General features: G+C 37.3%; 1 protein-coding gene across 3 annotated transcripts in view; it reads right to left on the bottom strand.

Annotated features, from left to right (window-relative positions):
* Positions 1–15,733, bottom strand: part of LOC105384440 (heterogeneous nuclear ribonucleoprotein L) — a 333,915-nt gene that overhangs the window by 18,191 nt on the left and 299,991 nt on the right. For all 3 annotated transcript variants that reach the window (XM_048632216.1, XM_048632217.1, XM_048632218.1), the window contains exon 6: positions 4,229–4,312. In XM_048632216.1, the coding sequence (XP_048488173.1) occupies positions 4,229–4,312 (84 nt within the window). The remainder of the gene's footprint in view (positions 1–4,228; positions 4,313–15,733) is intronic.

The following is a 15,733-nucleotide window of genomic DNA, read 5'->3' as shown; positions in this document are numbered from 1 at the left end:
TAGAGATTTTAGTATTTTTTTTAAAGATTATTTATCATAATAAATCTTAGTTTTCTTATAAATTTTACTAGCATATTTTAACCTTTCTTTAAATATAATAGGTATATCAAACATGTACCTAAGTTGAGTTTGAAACACTCTGGAGATAGTTTTTTTGGAAAAACAATACCTATTTACAGGTATGTAAATCATCATTATTGTCCAGATAAATCTCAATCTCTTATTCCATCTATACAGATATCGCTTTCGTCTTTTGAACCCTAATTAAGTTACAATACAAATCGTTACTTTAATCTATCTACGAGTCTTATATCTATCTACCTATCTTTCCAAACGCGTAAGCTCCATTTTCACCATACTCTATTAAGTCATTACCAGTGGATTAGTTGCTGACTTTTGTATTGACACATCTGTCAAAAATTTAATATGGATATGATGTATAATTATTGATGACATTAAGATGTAACAGGAGTGTTAATGATCTAACAGGCTATGGTGAAACCAGGCCTAAGTCTCTCAAAATCGGATTAGCAACACCCGGACCCAGGGAACTGGGCCAAAGTCCGGTGGAATTCGGAATCCTAACACTTCAATAAAGGATTAGAGAGCGAACTTTCAACTGACCCGGTCGAATCCGGTTTAAACCGGATAAGTCCGGATGTTCACCGGCCGCCACTTCGTGAACTGTTTGGATTACTGTAACATTAACTGCCTGATAATGTATTTTTAATTTATTTTGGTATATATTTATGTAGTCGCCAGAAAAAATAATTTTGTGATTAATTAATGACTATGATGAAAAAATATTAGAAGGAAAAACAAACTTAGTAAATAGTATAAATTGTGAAAAAATCGGTTTCTTTAACTAATGTTCAGGGTATAAATGCACTAGAAGAGGTAATTAATATTCAGTCTATTTCATAGTAGGTAAAATACTCTTTCTTCAGTACCCAAAAGACAAGCTACAATCAAAAGATCTCTCACACTTTTATGCGTACTAACATAAGATGATATCGAATTTTCTGAACATTACACTCGAAGTTTTAACAAAACACAACTAAAGTATGTATGAAGTAGACAATACATACAAACAACATAAGCTGATATCTAGTACTACAAGTCTACAGTTGACGCCATTATAAATGCAATTTCTTACTGTTGAAATTTGACTCGTACAACCCAGAAATTAAGAACGTTACAAAGTTCAAAGTGATACGCTATGCGAATGCCCCCGTCTGTACAAAAGCTGAAATACAGGCTGAAATTTTATCAGTGCTCGCGTTGGAGGCAGTTTTGATATGTCTCTGTCTATTTAAAAATGAAAAAGTAGTTTTAGTAGGTTTCGAGATAAAATGTATTTTATTTAATTCATAATATGGGGAAATTTTGTTCATGAATTATTTTACGTTGATGTTAGCAAGAAATTATTTAGTAGATATTTTCAAAAAATTAAATGTCCTTCTGCTGTATCACTGACAATATTCTTCCCTATACTACATAGACTTTAGTTGCGGACTTAGGAGTTCCACGCCAGATTGGGCCATGCACACAGTGTACACTCGGCGAGAAAACTGTTTTAAAAATACCAGTCATAATTTGACCAGACGACCGAATGGCGTAGTGGTTAGTGACCCTGACTACTGTGCCGATGGTCCCGGGTTCGATTCCCGGCTGGGGCAGATATTTGTTTAAACACAGATATTTGTTCTCGGGTCTTGGATGTGCCCGTAAAATGGCAATAGGCCCGCCCCCTATTACATTGGGACTAACATAACACTGGCGAAAAGTGGGTGCAGCAATGCACCTCTGCCTACCCCGCAAGTGAGTACATTAGTACAAGGCGTGAGTGCGTGTTTTTTTTTTTTTTTCATAATTTAATAAATTAAACAATGGAAGTTTAACTGCTTCTCAAATTAACTTATATTTCGGACGTGTATTTTTAAGTAACCAAGAGTGTTTATGTTCGATTTTAATACGTATTTTTATGAAGGTATATTTCATTTCACTAAAATAACCGCATCCAAAATCTAGCGTTGTTTCTGCGTATTGCAATCAAGATAATAAAATACAGCGAAGGTTTTGTCTTCTTTATTTTACTAAGGCCTAATTTTTCAATAGTTAGATAAAAGTTAACTGGGGAGGACTGATGCTGTCGCGTCTGAATGTTGGTATTAGACTGTGACAGCAACAATTTTATTCCTCAGATAACATTATATATTATACATTACATCCTAAAATTATATGTATATTATCCTTGACGACCGAATGGCGTAGTGGTTAGTGACCCTGACTACTGAGCCGAAGGTCCCGGGTTCGATTCCCGGCTGGGGCAGATATTTGTTTAAACACAGATATTTGTACTCGGGTCTTGGATGTTGATATTTATATTTAGTATCTATATATCTATGTATTTGTGTAGATATATCAGCTGTCCGACACCCATAACACAGGTTCTGCCTAGCTTGGGGTCGGATGGCCGTGTGTGAGATGTCCCCACATATTTATATTTTTATTTATTATATTTATAAATTTATATAATTATTTGAATGTATTGTTATTATATATTAAGATAATTATTAAGTGACTATTTAGTTTTTAGTTTTTTCATCTTACATACTTTTTCGTTTTTTTTTTTTTGCACATCTTTGTACTTGTTTTCCTGCACCTCCTGTAGGTTGGCTGGTAGAAAATGCTCTTAGCATTAAGCCCACCTTTTGTACATGTATTTTTATATTTGTGCAATAAAGAATTAAATAAATAAATAAATAAACATTCATCAGACTATTAAGAAATCAGCCCTAATTAATATAGTCATTGAAGTTGAAAATTTGTAATTGTACTCATTTAAAAATAAAAAGTACCAGGTGTTCTTCTTCTTACTCTTAAAATTATTATTAATTTAGATGAATGGTGTGACTGTATTTGTATGATGCTGAATAAACCTTTGGCTTATATTTGGTCTTTAGTTACATTGACTAGTGGTTCCGCCTGTACTGCAACAACGTTAGCCCCTGGACTAGGGCATGCAATACCGGAACTATTTTCAATACCGGTATTGAGTTCCGGTATTGCAACTCAATACCGGGATCCCGGTATTAATACCGGTATTAGATTTCCTTGTAATAAATGGCATATATTGTGATTAAAGGTCGTATAGGTTAAAATAAAACGAGAAAAAGCAATGAAATTCAGTATTTTGTACTAGATTTTTACGAGAATTGAGTATTAGAGTTTAAATTTTACAATAAATTATTATTTTTACATCCAGTGTCCGTTTACGCATGGTCAACAGTAGATATCAAAGGCGAAAACTGCATCAAACGGTTGGAAACAAGTGCGCTTTCACAGTACATAGGAATACTATATCTTAATCGCTTTATTATAGCCTAAAAAAGTCCAATTCCGGTATTACTTCAATACCGGTATTAACTTTCAATACCGGTATTGAAAAAAGCGTGAATGATGTCCCTAATACCGGTATTACGAAAACCGGTATTGCGGTATTGCATGCCCTACCCTGGACACATCTCCGTACCAACTCCGAGTTCGCTCTAAATCTGTTTAGTCACGGATCCCGAAGCGATACGGATCGAGAACACGCTGTATAATGTACCTATTGAATATCTATCTATGTACAGAGTGTAAGTGCATAAATAAGCTTGGAATTACACCGAGACAGCAAATTACTACTACTATTACAGTTAAAACCTAAAATGTGTCTCCCGTATCATTGTTTCAGTACATGGTATTTCCGGTAGTGTTTTTAAATAGCAATCACTACATTTAAATTGCAGGGAAGCGTCATCAATATAATCACAATACTCAATGTAAACTTAAGTACTTTTATACTAACTGTACTCAACATACTCACAGTACTCATACCTAACGTACTTACTATTTACCCTAAGCACTCAATGTAAAACTATACCCACTTTCCACTCAACATGTACTCTCTGTAATCAACGCACAAATTGTACTCAACGTAAACCTTCTCACTTTACTCAACAAAAACGCACTCTCTCACCTACTGCACTCACTGTGCTCAATATGTACTGACTGTACTCAACATTGTACTCACGTACTCACTGTACTCAACGACACTGTAATCAATGTACTCAAAATTATTGTTCTCAATATAAACGCACTCTCGCACTAATTATACTAGCTGTACTCATTGTACTCATTATTGTACTCAACATGTACTTGTTGTACTCAAAACTGTACTCACTGAAGGGCTGCGGGCGGCCGCCGGTGTACTGCGGCGACTGCAGCAGAGGCGCCGAGCGTTGCGCCGGCGGCATGTCGTCGTTCACTGCGGACAGACAGACAGATACATTAGTACTGGATGTGTTGTATAAGAGAGTAATGAAGCAAAATAGTAATAGGAGGGATATTGGGCAGCAATAGCAACAGCTTCCATTACGTGGGTTCGTTATCGACGTAGATAAACGTCACTATATCCCACTAGATTTGCTATAAATACGGTGTTATGATTGGCGGAACGAGTTTGTCGACGGCGATAACGAGCCCGTGTAGCGACCGCAGGAGGGGTTCTCAGGCTTAGACTCAACTCACATTGGCAAGGAGTCGAAGCGAAGCGATGCGTAGAAAAAAACTACTTATAGCATATGAATTCATCTCAATTTCTCTGTTATTTAAGTACCTTGACTCCAGCCGAGTGCCGAAGCGCGTATGCGCGCGTACATAATATATTTAAAAAAAATGCAAAAATAACAGAGCATTAGAGATGGATAATGCTATGGCTTTTTTGACGCGTCGTCGCTTCTCTTCGACTATGCTCGAATGTGAGTTGAGCTTTAACTAAATACAAGCAGAAAGGGTCGGCGATGCGACCCAGCAATTCCACCTGTAGACATAGGTAGGTCTGGTCTCCCAATGAGCGCCCTGTCCTCATCTTTACTCATCCAGCCATTACCTGTCTAGTTTCAGCAGCCTAGAGTTTCGAAGACATAACCAGAAAAATCTGGCTTTTTATCCGTTAAACTAATTGTGTTTTTTCCCCAAACTCTGCTAGCAATTCACGCCCGGTTACTGAAATCAGACTTTAAAGTTACAGTTGAATCAAAAATGACTAGAACCGGGAATACATTGACAAGCAGGGGTTGGTGAAATCGGGCCTTAACCTAGGTTTAACCTAAGTTTGACAGTTAAACCTGTCAGCACTCACCGTCACTGTCAAACGCTGTCAGGCACGGACGCTATAATCTTGGCCACCCGAAGCCAGTTCCCTGCACATATAAAAAGACAAGCACACTCTTTATATTTATCCTTTTCTCGCTTACGACCGACGGTATATAGTCTGTCTCATGACCACGCTTAGCGTATAGGTGCATGCCAATTGTTCAGAAAAACACGAGAGAACCAAGCTACATAATAACAATAAATCAAAAAAATAATATACAAATAAATAATTATTATGAGAAAATAACCGGTTAAATTCAACATCGACTGTGAGTGTACTGTGGCTCTCGGTAAACTGTGGATTTCTGTTCTGTGTTGTCTGTTTCCGCCATTTTGGGTGCGGCCATCTTTATTTTCAACTGTCAAAATGTCTCCATTCATAGTGAGACATTTAAAAGAGTGTGTTTGACTTTGGTTTTATATGTGCATGGAAGATTTATTAATAGAAATATAATAGATAATATTTGCTAGTTCATTAACAATCAACTAAATGTAATGTTAAAATATCGCTGTAGGTCTGTGAATGAAGATAGCTGTTAAGACACTTTCACACATATTGTAACACATCATTTTTGTGTCTTTCTTTACTTTAGTGTAAAAGTGTCCTATGTAAACGAATGTTTTAAGCCTGTAAAACAGTAAAAATGCTGTAAGCACAATAAATAAATGCAGTGTCATCGTAATGTCCTGTTGGTATGAACATAATAATGTCAATAGGTATTAGGTATTAGGTAAGTAAGCTGAAATACATACTAGAATAAACTGCCTACAATTAACAATTATCACATGGTCGACTTACACCAACCGTTTCTGACATAATTATCCAACGACTGTTAAACAGGATTAAGTGCGATAAGTTAATCCGGTATTTAAATAATGTTGGTGAAAGTCGCCCTGGCTAACATGCAGTAAATTTATAAGGTATGATTTAGTTATTAAAAAACAGACATTTATATGTACCTATTACATTCACGAGCAATGAAAAAGTTCCACCCACAAAATGCCGAATTTAAACACAATATTCACGTTTTTAGTCGGTAATACGAGTATTCTGATGCGCTGTTGAATTAACTTCAATATTGCAGACGGCGTCATTGAGCTGGCATTTTCTGTTGTAACTGGAACTTTTTCATTGCTCGCAAGTGTATTATACAGGGTGGGCCAGTGAAAAGTTTAAATTTAAAAAAATCACAGAAAAAAAAGCAAAGATTATGGAAGAGATGGTGGCAATACCAACAATATGCAAAAGAGTATTGACAAATTTCCATTCTCGTTTGGAAGAACGCCGAAGTCGCGACGGTGGTCATATGAACACTATTATTATTTCAAAAAAAAAATCCCGACTTCTGACGTTATATTAAAAAAAGATTTTTTGAAATATTTCTTATAGTTTTTTTTCTGTGATTTTTTTAAATATAAACTTTTCGCTGGCCCACCCTGTATAATAAACATATTTTCGATAACAATAATCATTTCACAGTGTGCTAATATTAAAGGTCTACTAAAGACACAAAGTCTTAAATAAAGTAAAGTAAAACTGGAGTGCACTCACGAAAGCTTGTTTAACCCAGATGAGCTATTAGAGAAGTGTTATAAGATTGTTGTCTGTGTGTGCGTGTGTGTGTGTACGAATGCAAAAGGTCATGTTGTTCAGAAATCAAGAGTGCATACAGTCAAACTATAAAGTCCTGACATCAAAGAGTGCGATTTTGCTAAGACTTTTTATGATCATATGTTATTTACTTACTTTTACATACCTATATACATTTTAAAAATAAAATACCGATTGATTATGAATTTTTAACGGATTTGTCCTTTAATAAATATAAAATGCGATCTTAAACAATTAGTTAGGATCCACTTCCGTTTTCACGACTTTATAGATGTACTTTATACTGTACAAGCAGAGTCATTTCATCGCAAAAAATAAGATTGCATATTATTATTAATTTCTCGACAAAAACAGCTGTTACTTAGGCGTTATTAGAAAAGATAATTTCCCTGGGCAAGAAATCGATCAATGTCAGACGGGAGATGGTGAAAAACAAATTGAATTACATTCTGAGGAAAACTGAGGGCAATAAATACTGGGAATTCTGTTAACGCGTTAATATAACTTATCTACAGGGTGGTTGGAATAGTGTTATGGTTAGCCGAAAGGGGGTGACTCAGTAGTAAATAGGAAATCGTGAAAAAACGTTCACCTTTCTAGAATATAATTTGAAAGAAGAATTGAATACAAGATTCGTATTGATAACAACAAGACAATAAGACAGCCATTTTCATTTAGTTTCTTAATTTCTCCGTGTTATACCTATGTAGGTCAGTACTAAACGTATAAAAAGTATTCTGGGTAAGTACAATGTCGAAGAGTGTAATACCATGTTAGGCTCACATCTAGTTGTGTTGCCGAAGCATAAAAAACCCTCACTGAATATAATATATTATTAGATAGGTATTTATTACTGACGTGTACCAGACATGAATGGAAAGAGTGATTTTCTCGATATTTTCCGTAACAATTCTTGCCTCTGGGCAGAAACAATATCTGAACTGCCTATCAATTTATATAACAACAGGCGTATGTTCAATACATTATTATTTAATACTAGCTGTTCCCGCGCGCTTCGCTTCGCCTTAAAAAGTTTTCCCGTGGGAATTCCGGGATAAAAAGTAGCCTATGTTCTTTCCCAGGGTCTAAACCGTATATATACCAAATTTCATTCCAATCCGTTCAGTAGTTTTGGCGTTAAAGAGTAACAGACAGACAGACAGACAGACAGACAGACAGACAGACAGACACAGTTACTTTCGCATTTATAATATTAGTTAGGATTAGGATAGGCATATAATATAGGCATAACAATATTATGCGATTTCGGATACATTTTGTTCAGATTTAAAGTAAAATGGACTCTTGTCTCAATTCAATTCAATTCAATTCAATCATTTATTGGTAATAACTTAAATAATATTACAAGTCATTTACATAGGTATAGGTAATTGGTAATTATGCACTAGGTATAATTAAGTTACTTATACAATATAACATAGACTAGCTAAAGTAGGTAGTTATATAATTTTATTCATAAAGTAGAAGCACTGATAGTTAGGTATTTCTTTATACATATAAATAATTTAGTTATTAGGTAGTACATCAATAGTTTTTAGGTATTACTATTAAGTAACAACATTTCAGCATTATTTGCATATTTGCATTGTGTTTTAGTTTGATAGTATCTTATTTGAAAGCTTTATACACACTGTTTTTCATCGTTATGAGAGTTACCGTTGGTAGTAGGTACCAATAGTGCATGGGTTGGCGAGGTAAGGTCAAAGAACTCATTTATAGTATAGCATGCCGAATTAAGCAACATATTTTTAAGTTTTTTTGTAAAGGTGGCCTCATTTGTTTCGTTTTTAATGTTCTCAGGGATTACGTCAAAGATAGTATTTACTATTTACACTCACGAGCAATGAGAAAGTTCCAGTGACATAATATGGTACTCTGTCCTCGGCCTTCCTCATGCAGCCACTACCGCTACGCTACGTTTGCCAATTCGTGGTCTCCCCTCCCCTCAAGAACTCGTTTATCCATCCCATCATTTAGCTAGAAAAAAATAATTTGCTAACTATCCTAATTAACAATTAAAACACCCTATCACGAAAAAACAAAAAAAAAAAACACAAAATGATAACAAAATAGAATCCGCTGTCTTTTTGAGCGCAGAGTTTTTTTTTTTAATTTAAATAAAACAGTTTCATAAAGGCCTTGCCTTCATTAAAAGTTTTTAATGAAACAACAGAGGGTCAGATGCGAGTCCTGTAAAAAATATACACGTAAGTTACCGTACTTTTTACCGTCGGCGAATAAAAAGGGGTTCTTTATGTTTGAAGTGTGATGACTAGTAATACGTGTTATGGTTCAGTTGGGAAGATATTGGGAGGTAGGTAGGTTCAAATAATTTGTGTTAGTTTGAAGAGGGCGTGAAACGTGTCAGTTTTGGGAAAAACTAATTCAAATAGAATTTATTTTTTTCAATTGAAGGCGCTCTAGGCCGCCTTGACATTAGATTTACTATGTTTTACGGTGTGCAAATAAAGATTAGGTATTTAAGATTTATTTAAAAACAGTAAGCGTTGCCAGACTACAGTATATATTCGTATCTCCAAAACAAACAAACATAATTACGCTCACGACTGTAATCCTCGAAGGGGTAGTCAGAGGTGACTGGCAAGCGAGTCACCCGCTTTTCGCTGCACATTTATACCCAGGATAGGTCGCCAGACGTACGAGCATATAGCCGATTTCTAAATGAGTACAATGCACTTAGGGTACACATCTAGAATCTAGATGTGCAGGTTTCCTCACGATGCTTTCCAAAACGTTTGCAGAAAGTCTATAAATACATCATCATCATCATCATTAGCCTATAGCAGTCCACTGCTGGACGTATGCCTCTCCCAAAGCACGCCACTGGATGCGATCTTTAGCTTTCCGCATCCAATCAAAACATGCCACCTTTCGCAAGTCGTCACCCCATCTAGCCGGAGGGCGTCCCACACACATTTGCCTAGTCGCGGCCTCCACTCCAGAACACGTTTACCCCATCGGTCATCGGTTCTTCGACAGATGTGACCAGCCCACTGCTACTTAAGCTTACTAACTCGGTGAGCTATGTCGGTGAGTTTAGTTCTCTGTCGGATTACTTCGTTCCGGATGCGATATTTCAGAGAGACTCCAAGCATAGCTCTTTCCATAGCTCCATACATACAATCAGCTAAAACTCAATAATTCATTCACACTCATTTGTTGTCTGTTTTGAATATGAAGACGGGCGAAGCAAATATTTTGAATAAATCTCATCGCTTTTGCGCGCAAATTGTTCGAGCAATGCAATCGCATAGAAACCGAAGGCGACTTTACATATTCATGGACCGTTAGAACCAGGGGGCTACTCTGGCCAGATATATCTTGGCCCAATTATTGTTAAGACATCATTTTTACTTCATAAATCCTAACTAATATTATAAATGCGAAAGTAACTGTGTCTGTCTGTAACCCTTTCACGCCAAAACTACTGAACGGATTTAATGAAATTTGGTATACATATGGTCTAGACCCTGGGAAAGAACATCTAGGGGCTACTTTTTATCCCGGAATTCCCACGGGAAAACTTTTAAAGGCGAAGCGAAGCTCGCGGGAACGGCTTGTATTTTATAATTTTATTGATGATGAAATTATAAATCACTGCGAATGAAAAGCATATAAAACATCTTCCTAATTTATATTGGGTTTTAACGTTTGCCTACGATATTAGGTATTCAAAATAATAATTAAAACAACTACGAAAGTTACGAATCTACGTAAACATTAATCAGTACTTATTGCATTTTTTAAAAGCAAATATCATTATACGTTGCGGATTGCAGTGGTCCGATTATATCACAATGTATTTAACGTACCGATTACATGACAGCCCTCAGAAACTTCTTACTTCGTCAAGCGAGAGTAGACCCCCTGGTATTCAATAGTATTATAGAGCTCAAATACGGACCCAAGACCGTCTTATATGACTGAATCTGGACCAAGCAGCAAAATATTTACCGTTTGCACAACATACCGGGGGTTGCCATATTTATACTTTTATAGAAAACTAGCTGTTCCCGCGCGCTTCGCTTCGCCTTAAAAAGTTTTCCCGTGGGAATTCCGGGATAAAAAGTAGCCTATGTTCTTTTCCATGGTCTAGACCGTATGTATACCAAATTTCATTCAAATCCGTTCAGTAGTTTTGGCGTGAAAGAGTAACAGACAGACAGACAGACAGACACAGTTACTTTCGCATTTATAATATTAGTTAGGATGTGAAAACTGCCTGTTTTTTAAACAACTCGTAAATGTATTATGAACAATCAGGTGTGTACTTAATCCTTAAAGAATTTAGCACAAGTCAACTTGCAGGAGGTTCAGGGTTTGATACCTATTATCGTGGCGAGCTGATTTTCCGCATTTAGCCTCCATTGGTGGACCATTATGCATATTTGATACCATTAATATCACACTGTGATTTCAATTAAGGAGTTTAAGTACAATAATACCACCGTGCTCTTACGGTGATGGAAAACATCGTGAGGAAACCTACATATCTAGATTCTAGATGTGTATCCTAAATGCATTGTACTTATTCCAAAACGGCGATATGGTTCGCAACCTATCGCGTGAGTACAACTGTGCTGCGAAAAGTGGGTGGCTCGCTTGTGAGCCACCTCTGACTACCCCTTTGGGGATCACAGTCGTGAGTGCATATACATATAATATCACAGAGATTCTCTCAGTGAAGACGGGTGCCTTATCTATCTTCTATCTCCTAAAGCGCGTTTTTCCGTGCCTTTTTACAATAGCACACACAGTTCAGTATTGGGTAAACATCGTGAGCGGTGGAGATCATCCATGTTGGCCGGACCTACCTGATTCTATACTGTACGTGGTTTTGACAACCTACGCATACAAAACGCGTTTTCGTTTCCATGTGCCACTTGATGGATTTCAATCAATTATGTGGGTAGTTTATAAACATGGTATTGTATAAACAAAATTATATTTAGTCCGTATATAGTCCCATTTTGAGAGAATATACAAATAGGAGACACAATTTTTTTTCTTTCTCAGTTAAACAATTTTACAGTTAGCTAAGGTGCATTTATGTTTAGTGGTAAAACCTCCTTCTCGCTTAACCAAATCTTATACCGTTTCATCATAAAACCAATCGCATTATACATTTAATCAAAGGCCTTCAAGAACCGCCAAACTTATGCACTTACTTAGCAAACACTCATAAAAAGCATTTACATCGCAGATAACTTAACTTTGTTTTACAACATCGTCCACTGCCGTATTCCGATCCTAGTTTGAAAGCTTACGGGTCGCAGTAACTTCGGAATTTATCGATACTCAAAGTTTACTCGTGATTAGTCGTGATTGACTTTATTTCACTTAAAACTACGTCTTGCGAGCGTCGATACAACTTTGTAAGGCGGATTTTACTGTGAGAAACGGTAAGGGTTAGTTAAGCAGTTTAGCGCTCGAGTTTCTAAAGTTTTTTATAACAAGCATAGTGTTTCAATTAAGGTATTGAGTCACAGAGCTTACTAAGATACGATAGTTACACTACAGCTATAGAGTACCTAACTAATCAAACGCAGTTACGCGCGTGTACCGCTAGGTGGCGTTTATTTTTCACTTCTCGAACCTTGTAAAACGCCCTTCCACGCTCTCTGTAGTCCATACCATACCTATGACGCACCCTTTTAACACACAATACACATACACATATATCAAGCAGCAAAACGATATACGAATCCAAATCGACACGTTTCTCTACATCGACAAATACGAAATCCGCGCCTATCGCCCGTCCAATACAACCGGGCGGAAATAACCGCCCATAACCGCTTATTGTGTCCGGGACAAACAAATGAACGCTCCCCGGACCCCGAGCGATAAATTGAGGCAGGGTGAGACTATTGAGTGCACTGGGAACCACGTGGCATGAGCTAAAGTCTGTTTTTTTATCTCAGATTAAGAACGGTTTAAGAACGATTCGTTCTATTGGCAAGACAATCGTCTGTTGAGGAACCGTTCAGACACCTTAGCATGAATTTTCACCGTGAATGTGAAGTAAAATTACTCGATGAATTTTGTAGGAAAATTTTATTTCTGCTACCGACCGCCAGGGGCGCTGTTCATATTATCAGTGATCGAATTAATAGGAGTGGGGTTACCACCACCGTCGCTCGCCTGTCTAACATCTATCAGACATCTACCATACAAAATACGTCAGATTTGTCAGGAGAGCTATGCTGCAATTGTTTATTGCTAATGTGTCGGTGATTGTACGGTAGAAGGAAGTTATTGCTCCCTCCTAAGAATAGAATAGGCTCCTTATGGTTATGGGCCACTTTTCAAGACAGGCAGAAGAAGTGCAACAAATGTAAGCATACTTTCGAGCTCTCGTATATAAAAAATATTCTAATGTAACTTCACACCCCGACCTACACTCCTGTCGTCACCCGCTGACTAATGGCCAGGAAACTCGCGGCTTGTAAGGAAATTGCACTCGCTCCGTCCCTCTCTTTCGCACGGCGAGTCGCATACGACATCTTCCGTCCCGCTCGCGCCAACTGGTACTTGTCAAATAAACGGACAGTTCACTGGAGGTTACTACATACGGTTGGATTTTATTCTTTGAAATGCATTTTTAGATGTTTAGCTTAGCAGGACAGGTTTGGTTGCACAAGTAACTTTTTGGCACAAAGAATTTGCTTTTAAATCTTGAGTGGTCACTGAATATGAAAGAATGTATACGAAATTAAAGAAGCGCTAATCAAAACACTATTTAAAAATTCAAATCTAACGGAAATCAAAGATGGCCGCCGCACCGAGCCACTCGTCGTCTAATGGCGCGTCCTCAAGGCACGAGCTCGAGCCGCTTTCAGCCACCGACTCCTTATTCTTATTCAAATTGTCTGTTGGCTGCAAAATGCATTTTCTTTGCCGCCTGTTGTTTGACATCGATGAGCGGTGCTTGCTCGCTCGAGACAGGCGAATGGCGGTATCTTCAGCGTGGCATTGTTGTTCGTGAAATATCGCAGTTTGAATTTAATATTATTATTCGGTTTGCATTCTTGGGAATGAGTTCGAAAATGCGAAGCGGAGCGTAATACTTACGTCCTTCGTCAGGCAGCCGGTTGGTTTATCAATAAATTAATTCACCATAGATATTAATTGAACGATGAAGAGGAAGGAAAGGAGAAAAGTAATGGCAAGATCTCAAGTTGCTGGCCATCGACAAATATATATATAAAGCATAGAAGCGCCTGGTGTCAGCCTCAGACTCCTCGGAGCAGTCGAAGAAAAGAAAAACCAGAGCATTTTATTTTTTAAATCATAACCTTTCAACTGCCAACGCTTCACGTGGCGGCCTCGACTGCGCTCGCTCGCATCCAATATTGCCATCGCCTTGCGCTCGACAACGCAATGAATACTCGAGCAGACACGCCGTCGACACCATGCATGTTTGTTTAATTTACGTTTTATAGCCATTTCTCCCGGTTTCGCTTCTCGTTGAAATGTTTTAGAGCGAAAAAGTTGTTTGTGATCCCAGATTGGCGCCCAACACGGGACAGTCCCACGTTGGGTGCCAATTTTGTACATTCATACACAATACACTCTTTTTTGTTGCGATATTCTTGAATCCATTTATGTTTTTTGTACCTAAATTGAAATAAGAATTCCGAAATAAAAATCACCGAAATCAATTTCCGCTACAAATAATAATACGCTTACTCGTCCCCAGATACGATTCCCAAGCAAACGCCATCCACTTCATTGCGATTCATTTAATTTGTAATCCGATAAACTAGGCTGCTTGTCTGTATATTTATGTAACTACATCCCGACGTCAAACGTCTCATATCGCTTTTACCCTCCAAGCAAACTTAACCTCAAAAACCTATACCACACGTCCTAGTTTACTTAGAACTGTCATGTCTATTCGTGACGAAGTGTTGAAAGGCCGTTTAGTCTTTATAGCTGTATCACTGAGAGTGGTTTTTGCATGGCAATAGTCGAAATGTAGGGTAGATGAATATTTTAGCGGGCGCGTCGCGTGTCTTGCGCGTTTTTTTAGCCGCGTCGTGACACGAAACGGTATTTACGCTCAATTTCAGTAATTTATTGTGACATTTGTCGTATTGTCGTGAGGGGCGTAATGAAATGCCCATCTTTATGCTTTCCGTTTGTGGTTTAATATTAATTTGATCTCTTGGAAGGTTGAGGAAAGCTTTTGTGCTCCTTTTTGTTATTTATAATCTGACCGAAAAGAAAAACTTCGAAAAAATCATATTACTTATATTTTTACAGAAAAAATATATACATCGGTTTAACCATAAGAGATTCTGAGCCGCGAGCACAGGATTCGATACTATTTTCGAATCTACACAAACAAATGGAAAAAGAACAGTATCGTCAACTGTTACTATTTTCGATACTACACAAACATATGGAAAAAACAAATGCCACTTTTGGAACTAACAAATTTGCCTTACATTTTGACAGTGACATTTGACGATACGCAACGTAAACGGAAGATTCGAATCCTGTGCTCGCGGCTCTGTTTAAAAACGCATACCTTACTTATGTCACCTCCCCTTTTCAACTTGAGAAATGCAAGTAAAAAAGTGCACTCCAACCAGCGATAATTCCAATTTTAAAATCACCTCATCCTTTATTCTAAGCTATTTCAAACGAGAAAAGGCACTGGCAGCAGAGAAAGAAGAAATAAGGTAAAACGAATTTTATTTTCAACTGAAGAAAAAGTAAAACCTCGTCCAATAATACACATTCCAGCAAATAGTGCCACTACAGCTTAGGGCTGCAGTTTGAATATTATTTGAATATCGATATTATAATGCATAACATTTATGTGGAATGGAATTGAATTGAATTGGAAGATGTCACTCTTAACCGTAT

Source organism: Plutella xylostella, chromosome 31 (assembly GCF_932276165.1).
Source record: "Plutella xylostella chromosome 31, ilPluXylo3.1, whole genome shotgun sequence".
In the NCBI taxonomy this organism is placed as follows: Eukaryota; Metazoa; Arthropoda; class Insecta; order Lepidoptera; family Plutellidae; genus Plutella; species Plutella xylostella.
This window is presented reverse-complemented; position numbering and strand designations above follow the sequence as displayed.